The sequence below is a fragment of the Aspergillus tubingensis genome (genome assembly GCF_013340325.1).
Source record: "Aspergillus tubingensis WU-2223L DNA, scaffold_10, whole genome shotgun sequence".
Lineage (NCBI taxonomy): Eukaryota > Fungi > Ascomycota > Eurotiomycetes > Eurotiales > Aspergillaceae > Aspergillus > Aspergillus tubingensis.
The window spans coordinates 109,128-129,213 of NW_023336284.1; the positions used below are offsets into that span (position 1 = coordinate 109,128).

The 20,086-nt window shown below is 49.2% G+C and overlaps 3 protein-coding genes across 3 annotated transcripts; all 3 read right to left on the reverse strand.

Moving 5' to 3' along the window:
• Positions 1 to 605: 605 nt before the first annotated feature.
• AtWU_09128 (putative YT521-B-like splicing factor) lies at positions 606 to 2,688 on the reverse strand (the record flags this gene model as incomplete). Its single annotated transcript, XM_035504235.1, has 4 exons — positions 606 to 1,124; positions 1,196 to 1,749; positions 1,815 to 2,501; positions 2,565 to 2,688. The coding sequence occupies 4 exons, from the start codon at positions 2,686 to 2,688 to the stop codon at positions 606 to 608; spliced, it is 1,884 nt and encodes a 627-aa protein (XP_035360128.1).
• A 9,503-nt stretch (positions 2,689 to 12,191) lies between these two features.
• Positions 12,192 to 15,916, reverse strand: AtWU_09129 (putative ARF GTPase activator (Csx2); the record flags this gene model as incomplete). Its single annotated transcript, XM_035504236.1, has 5 exons — positions 12,192 to 13,587; positions 13,646 to 13,736; positions 13,825 to 15,499; positions 15,597 to 15,730; positions 15,853 to 15,916. The coding sequence occupies 5 exons, from the start codon at positions 15,914 to 15,916 to the stop codon at positions 12,192 to 12,194; spliced, it is 3,360 nt and encodes a 1,119-aa protein (XP_035360129.1).
• Positions 15,917 to 17,650: 1,734 nt separating this feature from the next.
• AtWU_09130 (C2 domain protein) lies at positions 17,651 to 19,536 on the reverse strand (the record flags this gene model as incomplete). The annotated part of the gene is made up of 2 exons (XM_035504237.1): positions 17,651 to 18,671; positions 18,737 to 19,536. 2 exons carry the CDS (start codon positions 19,534 to 19,536, stop codon positions 17,651 to 17,653), a joined length of 1,821 nt encoding a protein of 606 aa, XP_035360130.1.
• Positions 19,537 to 20,086: the final 550 nt, after the last annotated feature.

Sequence of the window (20,086 nt, forward strand, 5' to 3'; positions counted from 1 at the left end):
GATCTTGTTATGGGCTTATGAGAGCTGTGTTGGGAGCTGTGCCTTTTTTATATCGAGCTAGAAAACATGCCAATACTCATATACCACGTGTCAAGTCTGTGGGCGTTTTTTTTCTTTTTTTTCTTTTTTTTGCTTTTCTTTTGGTCTTTTGCTTATATCCCAGACCATGTCCGTTTTTGTTTTTCTTCTAATGTAGTATAGCTTTCTATATAGATAATGGCGTAGATAAGGTACGTGTACTGTCTTATCTCGGCCTCAGTGATTGAGGAGTTATTCGTATACCTCTGGTCTTTGGCCAGTCCTCAGGATGTGTGTTTCCTTATCCGGGAAGCAGAGGGCGTGTGGCCCTAGAGGCAGACATACTCCAGGTGAAGCATGTCCGCTTTCGACACACTCCCAGTGGGATGGGAAGGTCTCTCGGGGCAGTACCAACTTAGGCTGCAACAGTATGGCGCCGGACGATTCGTTTTTCAGCATCCCAAGCCATCTGTTCCTCCCTTCTTCTCACCCTCTGCCGTTTGTCTTTTCGCTTATGCTTCTTCAAGTCTTCCTCGCGGTGGTCACATTCCTTCTCACGTTTTCTTCTGAAGGATATGCAGTGTGTCCTAGTCTTGAGGCTGTGAGTGGAATAACTGCAAAAGTTTCCACCCCACCTCCGGCTCGATCTCCGTACCGTCGCGAGCGATCTTCACTTCTCGATTTGAGTTCCAGGGATTCCGCAACCCTCTGGTGCGATGAAACGGAACTCGTGTAGTCGAAAGCCATCGAATTCTGAACGGCTTCCCAATCAATTGTGCCCCCATATCTGTAGCTTCTTCCGCCTTTTCGTGGATAACCTTCTCCTTCTCCTTCTCTTTGCTCGCACCGCTCTCATCCTCTGAGGTCTCCGCCTCCCAGAATATGGTCCCCCGCGCACTGTCGTTGATTATTCGTCCGTTAGGCGCAGTGGATGTTGCTGGAGTGGGCGTCACGTCTAGAGCCTCAGGATCAGGGGGGTTGTCCAGTCGCGAGGGCATCTCCATAGCCAAGTTCTCGTCATCTTGTATCGGCGACATCATCCGGGCATATCCATAATATTCACCTGACTTATTGGCGGAAAAGATGAGATAGACATCATCAGCATTCTGCTAAGTGGTCAGCGATCTATTATTCTCGCCTGTCGACAAGAGTTATCTGGTGGGGGCACAGAGCTCACCTCGTAAGCCTCGTTTAGCTGCTTCTCATTATGAGTTTGAGTGGCCCAGATATTGTTCTGTCGACTGATTTCAAGGTCATCAACACTTAGGCTTTTGACTATAAAGTATCTGCTAGGGACCCGAGCGTGCGAAAGGCTACCTTCTGTAGCCTTCTTCTCAGTCACAGCGTCCGATGGCTTGGTTTCTTCATCTTGATATATAGCAGGGGTAGAAGAGCCCATAGATTCAGTATTGGAACCCAGCGAAACAGCCCCATGGCGTAGCCGACACACAAGACGTGCTCCATGGAATCTAGAGTCGTTGAATCTTGACAATGCCGCAGCACAGGCAGCCTCCGTTTTGTAATTAATGAATGCGCAGTTACTCTTAGAGATGAGGAAGACGCTCTCGAGTTCCTTTGTGGCGTCCTGAGAAAAGTAGTCCTTCAGGTCAACAATATTGGTACCGGGAGGAAGATTGCCGACCCACAGTGCATGTCCAGATTGCTTTGGCTTTCGCGGCGGTCCCCTTGGAGCACTTGACGTAGTGGTATTAGATGAATGCGATCCTGAGTCTGGTATACCGAAGTCATGTCAAAAACACATAACTCGCTGCTCGCATGGTCGGGCCCAGACTTACCAGCAGAAAATGTTTGAACGGGGTGGGGCCTCATAGGTGTTGATCCGTCCACGATGGTCTTGGAGACGTCATATTCCAGATCCAGACGCCGTTGCTTATTTTCTTTCCCCAAGCCGGGTGTCAATTTGGTTTTTGGACCCAAAGTGTTCCGAGGCTGAACGCGTGGCTGCAGTTGCACTGGAGATGATGTAGTCGGAGGACCCGGGCCGTGTCCAAGGGCTGCTGTGTATGTGGTCTGGGTGTAATAGTTTGGACCGTATCCAGATTGGCCAGGTATATGGACATTCATGTGAGCGGCTGAATGGGGCCCCAAAGACTGGTAACCCGCCGCACCGGGAGGCAGAAGAGGGTCCTCGGGTTGCTGCTGAAGATAAGGCGTGTATACCTGATTGAAGGGACCGTTGAAGGCCATATTAGGATTCATTGGAGGCCCAGTAAATGACGGTAATGGCTGCATTGCGTATACAACGCCGTGAGGGTGAGCTGTCGGAACAAAGGGCTGCTGAATATGATGCTGCTCATATAAGATGGAATGGCTCTGATACCCAGGCAATGCGGATCTCATGTCCCGCATGCTAAGAGAAGGCGCCCCTCCCCGTGCGGCCTGTGCCATCTGGGCCTGTGATTTGGGATATTGTTGGTCATTATCCGATCGAGGAGCTTCGCGGGAAGTGGTGATTGTCGACACTGAGCCAGATTTCAGTTCTACCAAAGATCCCACAGAGCGATTATCCCAGGTAAGAAACATACCTGATTGTGGAGGAGGCTCCTCTACTTCATGCGACTTATTGAAGGCCTGTGGTTTGGCTCCGTTCGGACCCCCCTGCGTTGAGTTCGAGAGAGCCGAAGGAGCGTCACCATTGGGATATGTCATGATAGACACAAACAAACGATAAACCCAGCACAGGCACACTCCTCCACATGATTAGTTGAATCATCTTAAATATACCTGGGGGGTTCGGAAGCCTAAGGGGGGGTGGCTGGCGAGGGACTGGTGCAACAACTTACCTTGCCCCAACCTGTGGGTTCAAGTACGCTCTAAAATTTGCGGGCAATAATTCCGCTGGGGAGCCAAGTGATGTACCTAGGATATGCAAACACTGGTTAGAACCTTGACGGTGTCTTAAAGATTGTTTACTTCCACAAAAAGTTCAGACGGTGTGCTTTGCAAAGTAAAGGGACGATGAATGCAAATGCCCACAAGCGAGGAAGACTGATAGCCTGAGGCTGCGGTAAGAAGAGACAAGAAGAGAAAGAAGAAGACGAAGAAGTAAGAGGGGGGAGAAAAAGCCACAAACAACAAGAAGGATCAATAAGAGGGTGGAAAGGTCCCCGACAACTGGGTCGCGTAAGAGGGCATGGACGAGTGGGATTACTGACTTGTACAAGCAAGAACGTGAGAAAGAAGGACGCGGAATCTACACATGAACCAATAGAACAAAGTGATGTAGGCCAGAGAGAATATGTAGAGTGAAGAAGAGAAACACTTAAACGAATATAAGAGGTTGAGCGAGCACACCAAAACACAAGGGAAGGTCCGCCTGACATCTGAGTGCTAAATCGTCGGGTTCTTTTTGGGGGCAAACAGTGCAGTTGTAGGACTGGGCGAACGAAGACACGGGGCCACTCAGTGAAAGATGCACGCACGAATCGCCGCGCTGCCTTAAGAAAAAAGGGTGGAGAACAAATCAAGCGTGGAAAGGATTATAAACGGGACAATTGGGTATCAGAGGCATAAAAAAAAAGGGAGGGGCATAGGCGGCTACGCGCACAGAGGCACGGTGCAGAACCACGACCAGGAAATAATATCCATAGGCCAGGGCAAAAATAAGACAGTATAGAAAGATGCACGAGGGGAAATCAGATGGTATATAGCAGCAACTTCCAGGCTCTTTTACGCCACAGAGACCAGAAAACGAGCGTCGCGGCGAAGAGGGACGTAGGGCACAAGCACTGTGCCGTAGTGGCCCTTAATCACGCCAAAAGACGATGGGTCACTGCAAATTGAAGGTAAAAGGGTGTCTGTCCCTCAAGCGCCTGTGGCAACCACCACAGAAGCCGCGTTCTCCTTCCCCCTGGCAGTTTCAAAGGTATGGAAAATTGGCAGACATTTGTGACTGTTGAGGTGGATTATCCAGGGATTGGTAGGGGAAGGCAATTAATTGCGAAAGGGTGTGTTCTCCCCCATGGGCGTTGAGCCAGGGGGGTGGGTGGGTGAACTTGCAAAAGTGAAGGGTGAAGGGAAATGAAACACCAAACAGTCCTGTGGGATCGCAACCGAAGGAAAGGAAAAAGAAACGGAAGAGGAGGGGGACAGATAAAGACGACTATCGCCAAACATACCTTAGGATGTGAACAGGCAGGGAGAGCGATGACAGAAAGACCGTGCCCCCCACGATGATAACAGAAAGAGGAGCACCCTGCAATCAACAGTTGGTGGCTTTGATGTCGGTGACGGGAGAAATAATCACGATAATAATGAATAATCCTTGTGTAGACGCACCGTAGCCAGACCTGAAGCGGAGACTATGGAGAAGGAGGGCCCTTCAGACCAACCAGGTCAGCAGAGCCCAAGTAGTCCAACGGATCTTCTGACCGTCAGAGCTCGGAAGGGCAGGTCCTTCACAGCCAGGTGGGTAAAGAAGACTATCGGAACGGAAATGAGGGCAATAATGGGCCCCCCTAGGGACGTGTTCGTCAGAACCCAAGCCAAGTCTATATTGGTGACTGGCCGGTGGTGGCGCACAGAGGATCGTGAGACCGCGAAAGCCCAATGATCTGGACTCCTGTCTCTCTGCCTTCCTCCGCCCTTCTCTCTCTTTTCTTTCTTCCCCCCTTTGTGGCTGTGGCTCCCTCCAGCCTAGAGGATATCCACAGTTTAAAAATCGGGGCTGCGATGCGGATCGGGCCTTGCTTCAACGCTTTTAGTTCTTTTCCCATGCAGAGGCCCAATCAACTACCACACACGATCGACAACAAGCTCGATCCCGATCTTTTCCCGGAAATTTCACCCAGACACAGGCAAGAACAAAAATGTGGTTTGCTCGTACCGGGGATCCGGAGGGAAGAGAGGTAGCGAAAAAGGCGCCGATGAAGTCAACTGGCCACCAGAAGAAGAGGCCCTCTCGACCTATTTTATTTTTTTTTTCGCGATTTTCCAAGATGATTGTGAATGCACAAGGGAAGACAAGAGTCTAGGGGAAGGTTGAGGATGAAAAAGGTACAATGGAAAAACAGGGGTTGGAAGCACAGGGAAAGATAGGACGGGGAAAATCAATACCACGACCACAACCACAAGAAATAATAATAATAGTAATAATCATAATAATAACAACAACAATGATAACAATTGTAGTAATGGCAGTAATCGTAGTGATAGGGGAATCAATAGACGAAAATAGAATAAAACAGACAATTATGGGAATGGAGAGGAGAGCATCCACATGGGCAAAAAGAAAAAATATAAGTAAAAGGAAAAGAAAGGAATAAGATGAACAAGATGGAGAGAGAAAGAGAGTATACTCCAATCACACTGAGCGGGAAAGTGGCTCACTTCAGGAAGAAGGCCCGGAAAGGTGGCATGTCCCCCCCTCCCAAAAAAAAAAAAAAAAAACGACGAAACAGCCACATTCATTGAGAAATGGGGACTGCGTCGTGCTTAGGGTTACTTGGGTTAAGTCAAAAGGTCATTTGGCAAGAGGGTGAAATGGACGGTCTCGATGGCATCGATGGCTTTTGAGGGAGGCCATGATTGGGTACCGGAATTCTGTCCCCAGCCGGTGGAATCCATGGATCTTCCTCTGACAGTTTAAAAAAGGGATTGCCAGTGATATTGCGAGGACCCAAAGGAGCGCAGCCAACCCGCTTTTGGTGGTATGAGTTAGTAGTAGGTAATGTTGTAGTAGTAAATGACACTGCTGGAAGGTGGCAAATTCGAGAGGGTCCTGCATGTACTGGTTCCGAGCGTTTGATGGGCCTTAGCCCGAGGTGCATGCGTGGCAGTGACCATCGGGATTGACAGCTGCAGGAGATTTATAGCTCCAGAAAAGAATTGATCTACAGCGCGACACCACTCGCCAGCATGTGTCTTTTTTTAATTTTGTTTGCTTTTCTTCTCTTTTTGCTCCGTGGTTACAGCTGCCCTTAGGTCTGTGTCGACGGCGGTCACTAAAACGACGTACTTAGTACTAGTAGTAAGCTGAAGAATCGGGGTTTCTTATTGGATAATCGGAGGATCTAGGTAGCGTTTAAGAACTTGAGATGCATTAACAATCAACATCATAAGGAAGAGCAACTGGATCGAAGTGTGTGGCGATTGCAGATTCCAGAAAAGCTAGGTGGATAATTTTGCAGGTCTTCCTTGAAACATTTACCGAAAAGAGAAGATGGCAATAACGAAAGATAATAATAGATAGAGGGAAACAGAACGTGAATGGAGAAAAGACCAGATGAGTTTCGGGGGAAGACCGTTCGGGAAAGCGACATGCAATTGGAAAGGGGAAAGAAGTGGGGAGGAGGACAGGGAGGGGTGTGCAGTTGGGGGGAGGGAAAGAAACCCGTATGAAAAGGGAAAAAAAAAAGAAAAAGGGAATAAAAGAAAAGGTAAAAGGAAACAAAAACCACTGGCCCGTGTGCATACACACTTCTTCAGATTTGTTGCTCTGCTGTGTTCGGGGAGGGGGGCGTGGAAGAATAGTAAGAGAAAAACTTAAGCCACGGCCAGCCCTAAGACCAAATAGACTGGAGGTGGTGGGGAAATAAGAACAAGGCATTGGTGATACTGCGTACCGTGATTGTCGAAGCTCCAGACGTTGTTCGGGATGGGTCACCCAAATCCCGTCATGGTCCATGGCTCATTGTTATGCGGGATCAAGGATCGGTTCACCTCATATCTAGTCATTCTGAAAGCTGATAGGAAGGAAAAGAGAACAACGGGGAGCGATTGTGGAGGCAAAAGTTGGGATGGGGGGCGGGTTGGGGTTACTGTGAAGAGAGGAAGTAAAAAAAAGAAAAAGAAAGAAAAAGAAAAAGAAAAAAGAAAAAAGAAAGAAGTAGAAGAAATCGGCGTTTGTCTTCATGGACTTTATTTTCTTCTTCTTCTTTTTCTTTTTCCCCCCTTCTAGTACCTTCAAAGAATAGTATATAATGACGGACTCATTGTAATAGTAATAATAATTAAAGGATGGTGATGGCGAAAGCTAACCTTAGTACAAAATAGTCTGCCACCTGACCAGGCAAGGGTACTACATTCCCACTAGGGCCCGATCTCCATCCCGCCCAGTGAGCATTACCTCCTACCTACTACTGTGTACAGCGTCAAAACAACCACTCCTGCTGCTCGGCTTTCTGCGGGAGTTGTGGCACGTATGCAGCCCATCCCTCCCCCCCTTTTCTTTTGGTTGTGGCTGCAGGCCCTGTAGGTTATGAAAGCCTCTATGGGGATGCGATCATCCTGCAGAATTCTTCTGCCTGCATCGTAACCACAAAATGAAGTAGCTTTGGTCCTCTAAAGTAGTACATGTTAAACTATGAAAGTCCTTCTTTTTCTTTTTTCTTTTTTCCCTATTTACTCAAACAGAGGAAATTAGAACAACAGCCACTAGTGCTGTGTAGAGGATACGGATCCAATATAAGTGGCCTCTCAAAGTAGTAGTGAAAAATCCGGCACTGTTGCCCCTCTATGCAATACATTCAGTACTCATATTGTCCTCCCGGGTCTCCAAGATTAGCTACTGTAGTACTTTTATCGTCTGCATGGGAATATTGCACTTCTAGTACGTACCAAGATTTGAAATCCGCTCAATCTGTGGTACTAGGACCAAGGACCTTAACATTTGGTTCTCCCGCTGAATTGGTTATACTTTATATATATTAGCCTGTTTCGCTTTCACCGGCTGCTCCTCGTCGGTTCATTCTTCCGTCGCCTGGAGCTTCTGATCTCCCTTGATCCATTCTTTCCCACCTCCACCCCCTTCTTGTGTCTTGGTTCCTGTTTTTCTACGATTATTCGCTTCTTCTCTGCTGATAGCCATCCTTTTACCCGTTCCTGAATCCAGCCCCGTCCTCCGAAACACTGTCTATTGCCTATTTGGTATCTGGAAATTTGTGGCACCGCATGTACCGGAGTATTTCGTACTAGCAGTGCTTCGGAAGGCTCCACACCTGAGTTGGGGGACCGGATGGGATACCAGCCAATCAATGCAACACCACTTCAACTTCATATCGTCCTTTTCCGGAAACCCCTTGGTCCAATCCGAGCCGCCACCAGCAGCGTGGCTGGGTCCTTCGTAGCATATGTCGCGGTCAGCACCATGGCAAAAACCCCCCCACTATCAATACTTTTCCGAGCTCTCTTTCTTTCAATTTTTTTTTTCCCCTTCCACTTCTCGTCTCCTTCTAGCCCCAGGCGCGTTTTCTGCCGGGGCCACTGTCGTTATTTTATTTAATTATTTTATTTTGACTTTTTCACTTTTCGGGGGTTGATCCCGAACGGTTGTATGAGTCAAACAACCACAACTAGTAGATAAAGACCCCAATGATCAAACCCAGGATGGGAAAATGGACGAGTTTGCTAGGGTGCAGAAGTCCGGCGCAGAACCAATGATAGCTGCAGGAGGCTGCTGACGACGGTGCTCCTAAGGTCACGCTAAGCGGCAGTTTTGTTGAAGTGGAGATCGCGCTGTCTTTTGCGACTTGAGACCTGAATTCGTTGAAGTCGTTGAAACTGTCTCATTATAAGTGGTAGAGTTGGAGAAAGACAGCAAGGCTTCTCTGAAGGCCCCTTTGGCCTTGTTGGGTACTTTCATGCCTTTTGGTACATGGCGTGTCCTTCAATCCAAGCTCCGACCGGGAACCTTTTCTGAGATGCAAGGAGACTTCCAAGGAAAGGGACGATCTTCTGTATAGGCCACCTTTATATCCATCAGTTTTCAATACCAGAGGAGTCCGCCAAAGTGACTCTTTCATAACGATATGTTCTATAGGTGGTCTGGGATGTCAGTCGACACAAAGCTACTGTGTGATGCATGACAAGAGTACTGCTCTCATGGCCTTGTTAGGCTGCCTGAATGGTGCCCAAATGCTCAAATTTGTCTATTAGTCGCTGAATGTTAGCATTTGAATACATCTATTCTGTACCTATATCTCGGTATTGAGATAATAGATATCAGCGAGCAGGGGAATCAGTGTACACAATACTATTCGCGTGGTTACCGGTTTAGATAGGACTAGAACCCCCCAGACTGGGTAAGTAGTAAGTACTCACACGTACCACTAGTAGATACGTAAGCTTAATATTCTAGTATAGAATACTCACTGTCTAGTAGAGATGATGCTCCAGTTCCAATTGGTAACCACACAATCTCTTCGCCAGGAATTTTCCAGCCAGAATTTCATGGCATCAATAAAATGTTGACGCCCTTTTCTGATGTGGGAAAGATTCCCGAAAATCGATCGTTCCAGAACCTCCCCAACAGCCTCAAAGCTTCAACCATGGCGAATCAGCAGCAGCCTCTACCTACCTTTCTACCACAATTTGCCTCGAACCTCCAGAAAAGAAACAAGACGGACAAAAGGGAAACCAGTCGATATGATCTTAACGATAGGTTTCACACAGTGTCACCCTTCACCGAGCCATTGGCTCGTTCACCTAAGGCTGTGTAATCACTAAGCATGCTTCTCCGGCCAGCTTTGCAGAGGCCATCATGCATAGCTCCAGCCAGGTAATGCACCCACCCAGGATTGAAAGCCCCTCTTCCCTTTCACCATTCTTGGTATCTGATCAGTCTGTTGGAGAAATGTTTGAGATACACAACACAGGGTCTGCACCCACTTAGAATATGCGGATTCTTCATCCGTCTCGGCTATCGTTCTGTTCCCGCTGTACGAAGTTGTGAACTGTCACGACTATCACTGCCATAAATCACCAGAAAGATGGAACCATTCGGCCCATTGCAGGCCAATTTCGAGCTATGAACTAACTCCTGTTGCATTAGCACGGACCCATCCAATCTCGGTGAAGCCCCATTCTGTCGACCGTGCCTGGTACCTTACTATGGAAGTAGGGGTGTTGGATGATGCGATAGGTATACAGTGGTCTCAACAATGAGTGATTCATGCACATCATGTACACCGTATGGCATGATCGATCAATCTCTCTCACAGAAAGGGGGGAAGAGTGGAATGGAATTTGCCACCCAAGAGGAGACAGACAGGTGGAAACCAACTCCATCATGGCGGGGATTGACATGGGACTAGCCAAGTGGGTAATGGATGTGTGTGTAAGTGTGTGGGTGTTTGTGTGTGTGTGCGCGTAGACTGACTTGAATGCATTATTCAAAGCACACACCACAAAGGAGCTCTTCTCCTGTTCCCCCCGGGCTTGCAAACCAACAGACCATCCAAGCAAGCTTCCCCCCTCCACTTCAATTCATTATTTTGTCTTCGCCCCAAATTGGATCTCAAGATCATTCCCGACCAGGTGAGGGGGTTTGGAATCTCATCGAAGGAAAAGATTGACCGCGATCGTCCGTTTCTTTCCACCGCGGCTGCCCTCTCGAACGCCACGCCGAAAGCAAATGAATATGACGTCATCGAATGCTCTTGAATGGGGCCGCGAACACCTCGCATCCTCCAGCCTTCTCGTACCCCCTCCTCTACGGCCTTTGTTGATTCGAGCATTCGGAAAATGAGAAAATGGATGTGGGATCCCTACAGCCACGGCGTCGGTATCTCTGCCTGACTATGAATAACCCACCAATTGGTACCGGGAAAACGCTGGACAATCTTACCACGGGACGAACGATCCGCTCATCGATTTCATCATCGGCCGACTAAAAATCAATATACATGGCCCTGAACAACTATGCATGACCGCATCCGATCCGAGTTTTAGGTGGGAAGGTCTGACTACGGTACACAGCACACTCAGGTCCAGCGCCGACCCTGCCACTAATAACTAGCATGGATGCTGTCTCTCATTTTCGTTAGTATCTGCCTGCACCACTCCATAGCACGAAGTCCCAGGCTCGTCTCCACAAACGGGAAACGCCATCTCGCCAGCTCATCCCCTTTGAGGTATTAGGCGCTGCGGTGGCTTGTGTAGAGCTACTGCGATCGTCCAATGGGGGCGTCGGTGGCTCTGTAATTCGCACGAGGGGGGTTAGATAGTGATGCCTGTCGCCGACATCATGCGCGCTTATCAACTCGGCTCGGCGGCGGCATGTGTCCCTTCATCCGCCAGGACCGCCAGGCAGGAGGATCATCCTCATCCTGTCGGATACCAGTCACACCGAAGGACACAGGTCAACTACGGTGGCAAAAGCACATTGCAGAGGCTGCGCCAGCTGATTACCACCCCCTGTTCAATCAGAATTCCCTTACAATGGATTCGCGTGCGCAGCTTTTCCTCATGGGCAAGGGCTCCACTACTACTGTGTGTAGTCATGCTACGATAGGTTCCTTCTCAGCCGATGTCTTAGCCTTCTTTCTACGTCGCATAATGTTCTGCTCACCGTGTTCCACCATCTTGCCGTGTTTCTGTGCCACTTCATTCTCGATGGCGTTGGATTCGGCCTCCCGACCTTCTTCACATCCAAAAGGGCGAGCTCCATTCCGCCATATTTCAAAGAATTATGACCGCGTGGCGCAGTCCACCCTATGTGCGAAATTTTTGCGAGGCGAGACGACTGCTCTGGATCTAGCTTTCTCTGGGAGGGTTCATTTTAAGTTACCTACGAGCCATGGTCTATGACAGGCACGCTGCGAACTTTTTCTACAGGCCTGACGGGGATAGGATATTGACAAATCAGGTGTATAGTCTGCAGGAGTGTCTAGAAGCTCATATACGACATGAATGTTCATTAGTATCAGCATAGCAGAACAGGTTCTGGGTCTAGGTGGGTGAAAAGCTCGAACACAAGCGTACGATGCCGGACCAGCCGGATCTTGCTCGAGTTTACGTAGCACTTCCGAAGATAAACAGGTGACATCAGCCGACAAAAGGTGAAATGACCACCTTGCAAAATGAAGGTTGGGTAGAAAGAAAACAGGGGCAAGGCAGAGAGGACGATGAGGGCGAAACACGGTGGATAGTGGTGGTGGCAAAAGGAAGTAAGACCGGGGGTGCTCCCCATGTGTCAGGGAGAATATATCAACAGAAAGAGACAAAAAGACTAAGTGTATATTGTTGCATACCGACAGAAGCATATTGTTCCGCCGGCAGCTATGCAGACTGCAAACGTCTCAAACAAGAGCCTCAACATCACGTCGTGTCTACTTGAGCTTCGTTATAATTACTATTAAGGAATAGTCCCACCAACATGTCTGGGAGAAAGGGCTCATGAATAATGTAAAAATAGCACTCACGGCGAGGACTTGCTAGCGGTCAATTCCCAGGGAGGCAACCTTTCCAGCAAACCTGGCCCCGGCGCTGCCCCTTTTCTGTAGTTTCTCACGCTCCTTGCTGTCTATGGAGCTCGGCGCTTGAGTTGTTGGAATGACATGGTCATTCCCTGCGCCCCGAATTGCAGGTCCTGAACCGAGAGAATCGGATGTAGCTTTCCCAGGTGATGGAGCAGCAGGAGGTGTGCCAAAAGCAGATACTCTGGCGGTTCTTTGGCTCAGATATAACTGAGCGGCTGATGAAAGAGGGATGGGAGGCGGTTGCGAGGGAATCTCGGCCCCGTTCTGGACCAGCAGCTCTGCGATAGGAAATGGGATGGCTTTCACTGTAGGTGCCCCGCTGGGTTTGACGGAGAGGTTTGAGGCCGCACCAGGTGATGCTGGATCTGCTGCGGCTAATGCAAGAAAAATGGCATGCGTGCTGCGAGAGCGATCTGTAATGTTCACATTGGCACGAAGGGCAATGCCATATAGCACGCCCTGAATGTCATTTCTTTTGATCGCAGCCAGAAGAGTCTCGTCTGAGGTGGTAAACCGCGACAAGGGGGAAGGGAGTGGCTGAACAAATGCCCGTTCACTGTATTTGGCAGTGATAAACTTCAGCCGCTGCTCACGAGTAGAAGCCGCCACCGGCTTTTGAGCCTGATCGAGGGTTGCTTCCCAAATCATATTGCTGACACGGTTGCCAATCTGCAACAGGATTTCAACGATGTCATTCGAGAAGGAGTTGACGTCCAGTGTAAGCGAACGTATCTTAGAAATGTGTGTTCCGAGTGACCGGTGGATACCACTGCACTCGATGCAGAGGACAATCCCCAGATTGATTGAGACCCATTCAACCTTGGATGTAGACCCGCAGTCTGCACACCAATTGTTACCCTGATCTGCGTCTCGGATGGTTTGAAGCAGTTTTGAAGGATTTTCCTCAAAACCAAGACCGTCACCGCGTACGTAGCTTGGTCTTGCACCCACAGTTGTACGACGGGTGACACTGTTGTTGGACCCTGTTGACTGGGAGTGTTGAACAGTGTACGAAGTACTCTTCCCGGTTAGCACTGAGCCAATATCGCGGCCAATGGACGCGTTGTCATTGCCGGACGAGACTGGGGGCGGAGACATGCCGCGGCCCTCAACGGCGCTCTGCAGAGCATTATTGATAGCTCGAATCCAGTTGGCCATGTCTTCCTCTGATGTTGCCTGATAGATGCGCTTGTACTGTGGTGTGATAACCTCGAAACAGAATCGGCGTTCCGCATTCCGAGCTTCTCGCACGGAAGCCATTCGCAAGTCGATAGGATCCATGTGCAAGTCCAGTTTCTGTTTCCAATTGCTATACTCCGAGAGCTTTCCCTGATCTAAAACGATCCAGAATCTGCGAGACAAAGATCAGTTTGGAAGCCCGAGTCTGTCAGAGCAGGGGACAAGCTTACTTATGCCAAGCCTGCTTGTTTATTCCCTTAGGGTCAATATGAGATCCTGGGCGCGACAGTGCCCAGAGTAAGCCTTCCTTCCTCTGCTGGCCTGTGACGATACCGGTTAGTGTTAAGGCTAATATATGACTTAAGATGAAGAATGTACACTCCCCAGAAAGACTCCATAGGGTACATACCGGTTGAACTACTGGTAGAAGCGAGCATCGAGGGACCGCCTGAATGGCTGCCAGAGTTGGTCTGCGGCAAAATCGAAGAACTGTTGCTGATGACACCTCGCAGTTGGGATCCTGTGCTATCTGCACGTCCGAGCTCGTTCTCAGACTTTGGGTTACCGCCACCATTTCCTGAATGTACCGATGATGCACCCGCATTGGCCAGAGAGTCAGGCTCGATATACATGTTGCTGCTTTTCTCCAGATTCCTTCGCTTTTCTTCCCTTTCTGTCCGCTGGAACTGGAATTCTTTATCCGCTTGGTTCACCTCATGGATAAGTGCATCGAGCTGAGGAACCATATCATCAACCTGTTTGGCGGCTGCCAGAAAACTCTTCGCTTGGGTGTCTGCATATTTGGTAAGATGGGAAAGAACCTCTTGCTCCTTACGGCCACCATGGAGATCCTGCATGAAGGACGAGTAGTCGAAGCGCTTCAACTCGAAGTTGCGTCGCTTTGCCTGATACTTTGAATCACTTTCCACCCGCTTCTTTTCCTTCAACGAATCCTGGCGTTGACCGAGATAGCGGCTAACATAGGCGTAGTAATCCCTGCTCTCTTCCTCGAATTCCTTCTTCTTAGCCTCCGCCTGTTTAATGTCATTGTTGTATAGCTTAACCAATGGTTCTATGACGAGCCTCTGGAGCTGGATGGTATTTAACCGCTCGTAATTCAATATTTGAACTGCAGTCCTTTCAAAGTAATGATCAAGGGCGGGCTGTATGGCGTTCGCGTTGGAGGTTGAGGCTTCCTTTAATGCGTTAAGGAAAGCTTCCACGGCTTCGTTGCAGGCAGTCTGTGCCTGCTGAGCGGCTTCAGCTTTCTTGAGGACCTTCTTTATCTTAGCACGCATATTCCCTGTCTTCTGTTCCAGAGCTTTCATAGTAGCCCGGAATAACGGACCATCCTCAACCACACTCATGTCCTCTCCGGGACGCGAATGAGGAAGGTCGACTTTGACAGGTGGAGGCGGTGCTGAGACGTGGGGCAGTGTGGCTGTTGTATCACCAGCTTCCGGGGGTGTAACAGGGACATTCTGGGAATTGGATGCGGCGTCCGCATCGCTAGAATGGGAAAGGACGGACTGCGACGAGGGAATGCGATTGCGGAAAGGAACATTGACTTCCAGATTTGGGGAAGAAACTTGTGGGCTTGGAAGCGAGCGCACTGTATTATGCACCCAAAATGAGAAGTGAGCAAGGGTGTTCAACCGGTTCGCCCTTTGATCATAATCCAGAAAGCTGCAGCTATTCCTCCAACCACCCCCCTTATCTTCGACCACTTTGGGGGGTTTCCATTTCCAGGACCAGTCGAACTGAACCGAGGGACTACCTGCGGTGGAGTAGTCTCCGACTAGCTGTACATTGGAGTTATTTTGCAAGTTGGGGTTGGCATGGAATTCTCTGGTGATCAAGTTGTCTAATTCCCTTGAGTTGGGCGCATGCGCAAACGTAAGGCCTGTGAGCACCGTGTCGGCGACCTCGGGCAATGATGTTGAGACACCATTGACGGTCGAATTCGCAGCGGTCCCCGTTTGTGTCTGTCTCAATATAAATGTGAAATTGAAATTCAACTCGTCTTCGTTGTTCAATCGCAGAAGGAAGGTGGGCACAGGGGCAGACGGCGAAACATCGGGATCCTGATAATGGTCGACGAGAGCAGTGGTTAGCTTCTGGAAGGGCATGACAGGTTGCGCCTGTAATGGCAACGGCCTCAGGAGAGATTCAGCTGATTACCTGTATATATTCTATTGGGCTGTCGTCGCCGGTCTCACGCTTGGCAGCATATCTCGTCGCGGGGAAGGAGTTCGGTACAAGGCTTAAAAGCACGCGCCGTTTGCTATTCGTTATGGTCACGGAAGCGATTGTGACTAGTAGGCGTGAATCAGGTTAACAACGAAAGAGAAGGAGACAAGGGCAAGGACAAGGACAAGAATAGGGACCATCAAGGGCGCGAGCATTTGGCACCAGCGCCGCGTGGGCAGAAACTTACACCTTGTCTGATCCTTGAAGTACAAGTTCCCAGAGTCATCTAAGCGGCTTCCAACATTGCCCATGGTGAAGTTGCGGGGCCTTTGCTATGGAGATCGAATTACCACACAGGAGAGAGGTCAGAGACGTGACCGGGGCAGTTGAAGGTCACCATCGACAGTCAGCGTGCCCGTAGTCGGATCAGAGGCCGGCCTGACGAGAATGCGGCGGTAAATGGGACCACTCAGTAGAGTACTGGTCGTCATCCAGGTACAAATGCGATCGCCAGGGAGGTCGTAGTCAAGCGTTTGGTCGTAGATTGGAGCGCGAAGAGGGTCGGGAAGGAGATTCAGAGGGATAATAATATGCGGGAGTCAGGAGGAGTATCAGGTGGTCGCGGGCGGAAATCAATAAGGGCGACAAGCGGGGGCAGGAACGGGGGGGAGGGAAAGTCTCGTTGGCGGTAATTATCCCGGGTGCTCAGCAGGTAGTGAGTACTGATAGTAGAATACTAAAATTACTATTAGGGATTGGATGGAACCGAATTATGTCGAGATTGATGGAAGAAGAGCAGAAGAATGAAGGAGTGAAAGCGACGACGTGTACAGTCAAGTTATTGCGGCATCGCAGTAAGATAGATGGGCAACATTATTATTAGTAGGAGCGGGAGGGAAGCAGTAGTTCTGACTTGTTGACTTTGGTTGGCTAGTTCACTTGTTTTTTAGTGTATGTAAGACGGATGAAACAGGCGGGCTGGAGAGAAGAGGAGAGGAGATAACTAGTAGTAAAGTAGTTGGTACTTGGTAGGTGGGAGGGGGGCTGAAAATCGGGGCTGGAAAGCCTGAGGTATGTATGTATGTATGCGTGTCTGTCTGTGTGTATGTATGTATGACTGAAAAATGCGTGTATGTAACATCATTGATCCGATCCGGACTTCTTTCTATTCTACACTGCCAAACACAAGAAAATGAAAGAAAGGGAGATCTCGTAACTTACTGCATGCACTATACCACATAACTGTGACATGCCCCGAGTTTGATGGGTGACATTGTTCCCCCCCCCACCCCTTGTTTTTTCAGTGAGAGATGATAAATACCATGTAAATACAACTTTAATTATCCTACATACATCCGCGGGGTTACCCATCTGATACCTCACAACTACATGTATTCTGTGCAGAATACTAGCAGTGGACAGATAGAGGGACCATGCACTGGGGGCCGAGATTGGCTCGTGTTCCTTTCCCCAACTGTGGGGGTGTGTTGATCTGACTCGTGATCTCTTAACCTTTTCTACCAAACGCAACTTGGTCCATGATACCCACCATCATAGAAGCTTATCCGTCCAGCTCTCATCCTCGTGCTATATTGTCGCTCCCTACTATTGGGCCGCGCCACGAATCTATCACAACCCTCCCTGCTTAGTAGTAGCTTTGATGGCTAATACAGGCAGTGATGAGAGTTACAAAAAAATTAAAAATTCCAAGAACGAAGAACAGGCATGGAGACCCCCTCATTAGCATTATTTCATACTGAATGAATAATAACCGGCAATTTTCCTCGGCCTATCAACACAGAACCAGCCGTACAAGGCGTATTACAAGATATCGTCAGTAATGATATTCGGAATGGAGTAAAGGTCATGGAAAAAAAGATAAAAAAGGAAAAACGTAAGGTCATTCATGGAGGCACATTAGGACGGGTTCTTTCACCACATGAGGTGGGGTGAACTCCCTGAGGTTGTAGGTAAGTTGTTAATGTAGGTACGACAGGGTAGGATTCATAGACGCCTCAAAAGCCCAAACTGAGCGTGTATGGAAGCTAAATTCGGCCGTCAGCAGCGAAAGTGGCTGTGCTTTCATCCACGCCGTTCTCCACGGCGGGTTTTGATGCTTCTGAGCTGTGCGCTGCCGCGGTCCTTTGGCGCCCGGACCGACTTTCACTATCATCTGGACTACCATGATTGTCTGACTGGGCCCATTTCATCATTTGACCCTTCATGTCTCGCATATCGTGTACCTTTTGCGCAAAGCCATCCTTTTTATGAGGCTGCAAATCACTGCGCTCATTCAGCTCGTCTTCATCCGAGCTGGATATGGAAAGCGAAGAGCTATTGCTGCGCTGGAGAAAAATCATATGATTGCCCTCGTTCTTCTTAAATTCTCTCTGCTCATTTTTCAGAGCGGCCATCCGCTCTGCATCCTCCTTGCAATCAAGTGTGGTGACGTGAAGACCTGGTAGATTGGCGGAGATGAACTGTTTCAACAAGGGTAGGTATTGGCCATTGGGACGATAAGTTCCGCTATCATTGTCGATGAAAAGTTCATAGTCGGCCGGATCAATTGATATCTCCGGCTCTACCAACGACTCATCACCGGAGTAGCGTGTTTCTGAATGCTGGATTGTTTCCGGGTGTCGGGGATGGCGATGCTTCAGGCGACGCAAGAAGAACTCACCAGAGTATGCGATATATATCGATACATCACTATGCATTGTGTGTTTACTCAGCAAATCAATCCCGAATTCCTTGCCTGTTTCTGTGAAGCGGAATTGCCCGTCTAGGGTGATGACATATGTAAAGATCCTCCCGCCCTGAGCGTAGTGCACAAATTCAAGAAACTTCTGCGTGAGCTCGATACAGGGGGAAGGAAAATGTCCATTGAGGGTGGTCTTGTCAAAGTTATAGATACGCTCGTGTTGATGATGCAGCGCTCGATTGAGTATCCTTCCACGAAGACTGTGTGACGTGAACATTCCGGCTACAAACGGCTTAAACTCAACGTAACGGTGATAGAGCGGCGTAGGCACAGGGCCCTTGAGCTGTATTTGGATTGCCTGAAAACTGAACAGAGAGACTGTAAGCGTATCATTTTCTTCAAAGGGTTTAGGGCAGGGGGAGGGACGAACTTATATCGAGTAATGGTTTTCTTCTCATCACGATGGCTTTGGACTTCATCTTTAGTGCCCGCTATCCTCCCGATGAGGGGAGAAAAATGCTTGAACCAGTAATTTGGTCCAACGGTATACATATGAGCCCCTTCATCTCCCGGTGTTTTCCCTAAGCACTGCACGCTGATTACAATATGCGACTGCACATCCAGACGTCGCGACGCCAGCGCAGCAATGTTGCCGAACAAGTAGACCCGTTTGCTGCCCATGCGCTTCTTCAGGCGAAGGTTCTGCTCCTTTATGCCGGGCCATTGTCCATTGACCGAATCCACGTCGATATAAGCGTTACCGAGTTTGTCGTCATGGTCCGCAGCGTCTTCATCGTACACATGACATTTCAGATGGAAACCCGACGCAGGGACATTGGCAACGATCCATTCGCTATTCCATTCTGGATCGCGATTCTTGCGCACAGTTGGAGTCCGGAAGGACATAACGGGGTCCTGCTTGTGGCGTTGGGGTAGGTCGACGATCAACTGGGCGAGAACATAAGGGTCGGAAGAAAATGTACCAAAGTCTGCGCAGGGAAGGTTGACTCCACGATGGAAGGTGAACTTCAGTGTATAGCCCGGTGGTGCATAGGGGTAAGGAGTGCTATCGAACCCCCCAGCAGGCTCTGACTGAGACGGATGGTCACCACTCAGAGCAGCCTTCATAGCGGCAGCCCGACCCTGCATGTGCTCGGACTTGTCATAGAACTTTGGGCCATATTTATCGACTGGATGCCGTCGCCGGGTTCGCGGTTGGGGGTCTTCCATGATTTGGGGGCCAAGAGTGGTGGCGATGATGGTGGGCGGTCGTTGTCGCTCCTAAGTTGTCACTATGGTTGTTGCCTGTGCGAGGTTTTGCGAGTAGCGGACGGGATGGGGATGTTCGTCGCGTAGTGTCCAAAAGTAAATAACTAGGACGGATATCAGACGATCGGCAGGTTTAGATTGGAATCCCCCTATTGATGTCAGTGATAATGGAGAGCCCAAGTGATAAATATTGCAATCCACACATCCCGGGCTGATAAATGGGGAAGAGTTAGAGATCCAATGGTTCTTGGCCTTTCCCCCTTAACCCCACGGGATGGAGATTGGAAATGATGAATCTACGCAAGCCTTGCAAGGCTAAGGCAGTTTAGTAACTTTGGCCGGAGGGCGGCTATGACGATGGCGGAACACGCGGACCCCAACGGATAGGGCAGATGGAGATTAGGAAGGAGAAGAGCGCATTCGGGGAAACGAAGAAAAGCAGGTTGGAGATCTTCCTCCCATCATGAAAGGCACTTTAGTGGTGTGTCTGACATCATTTTCAGCGCCCTAC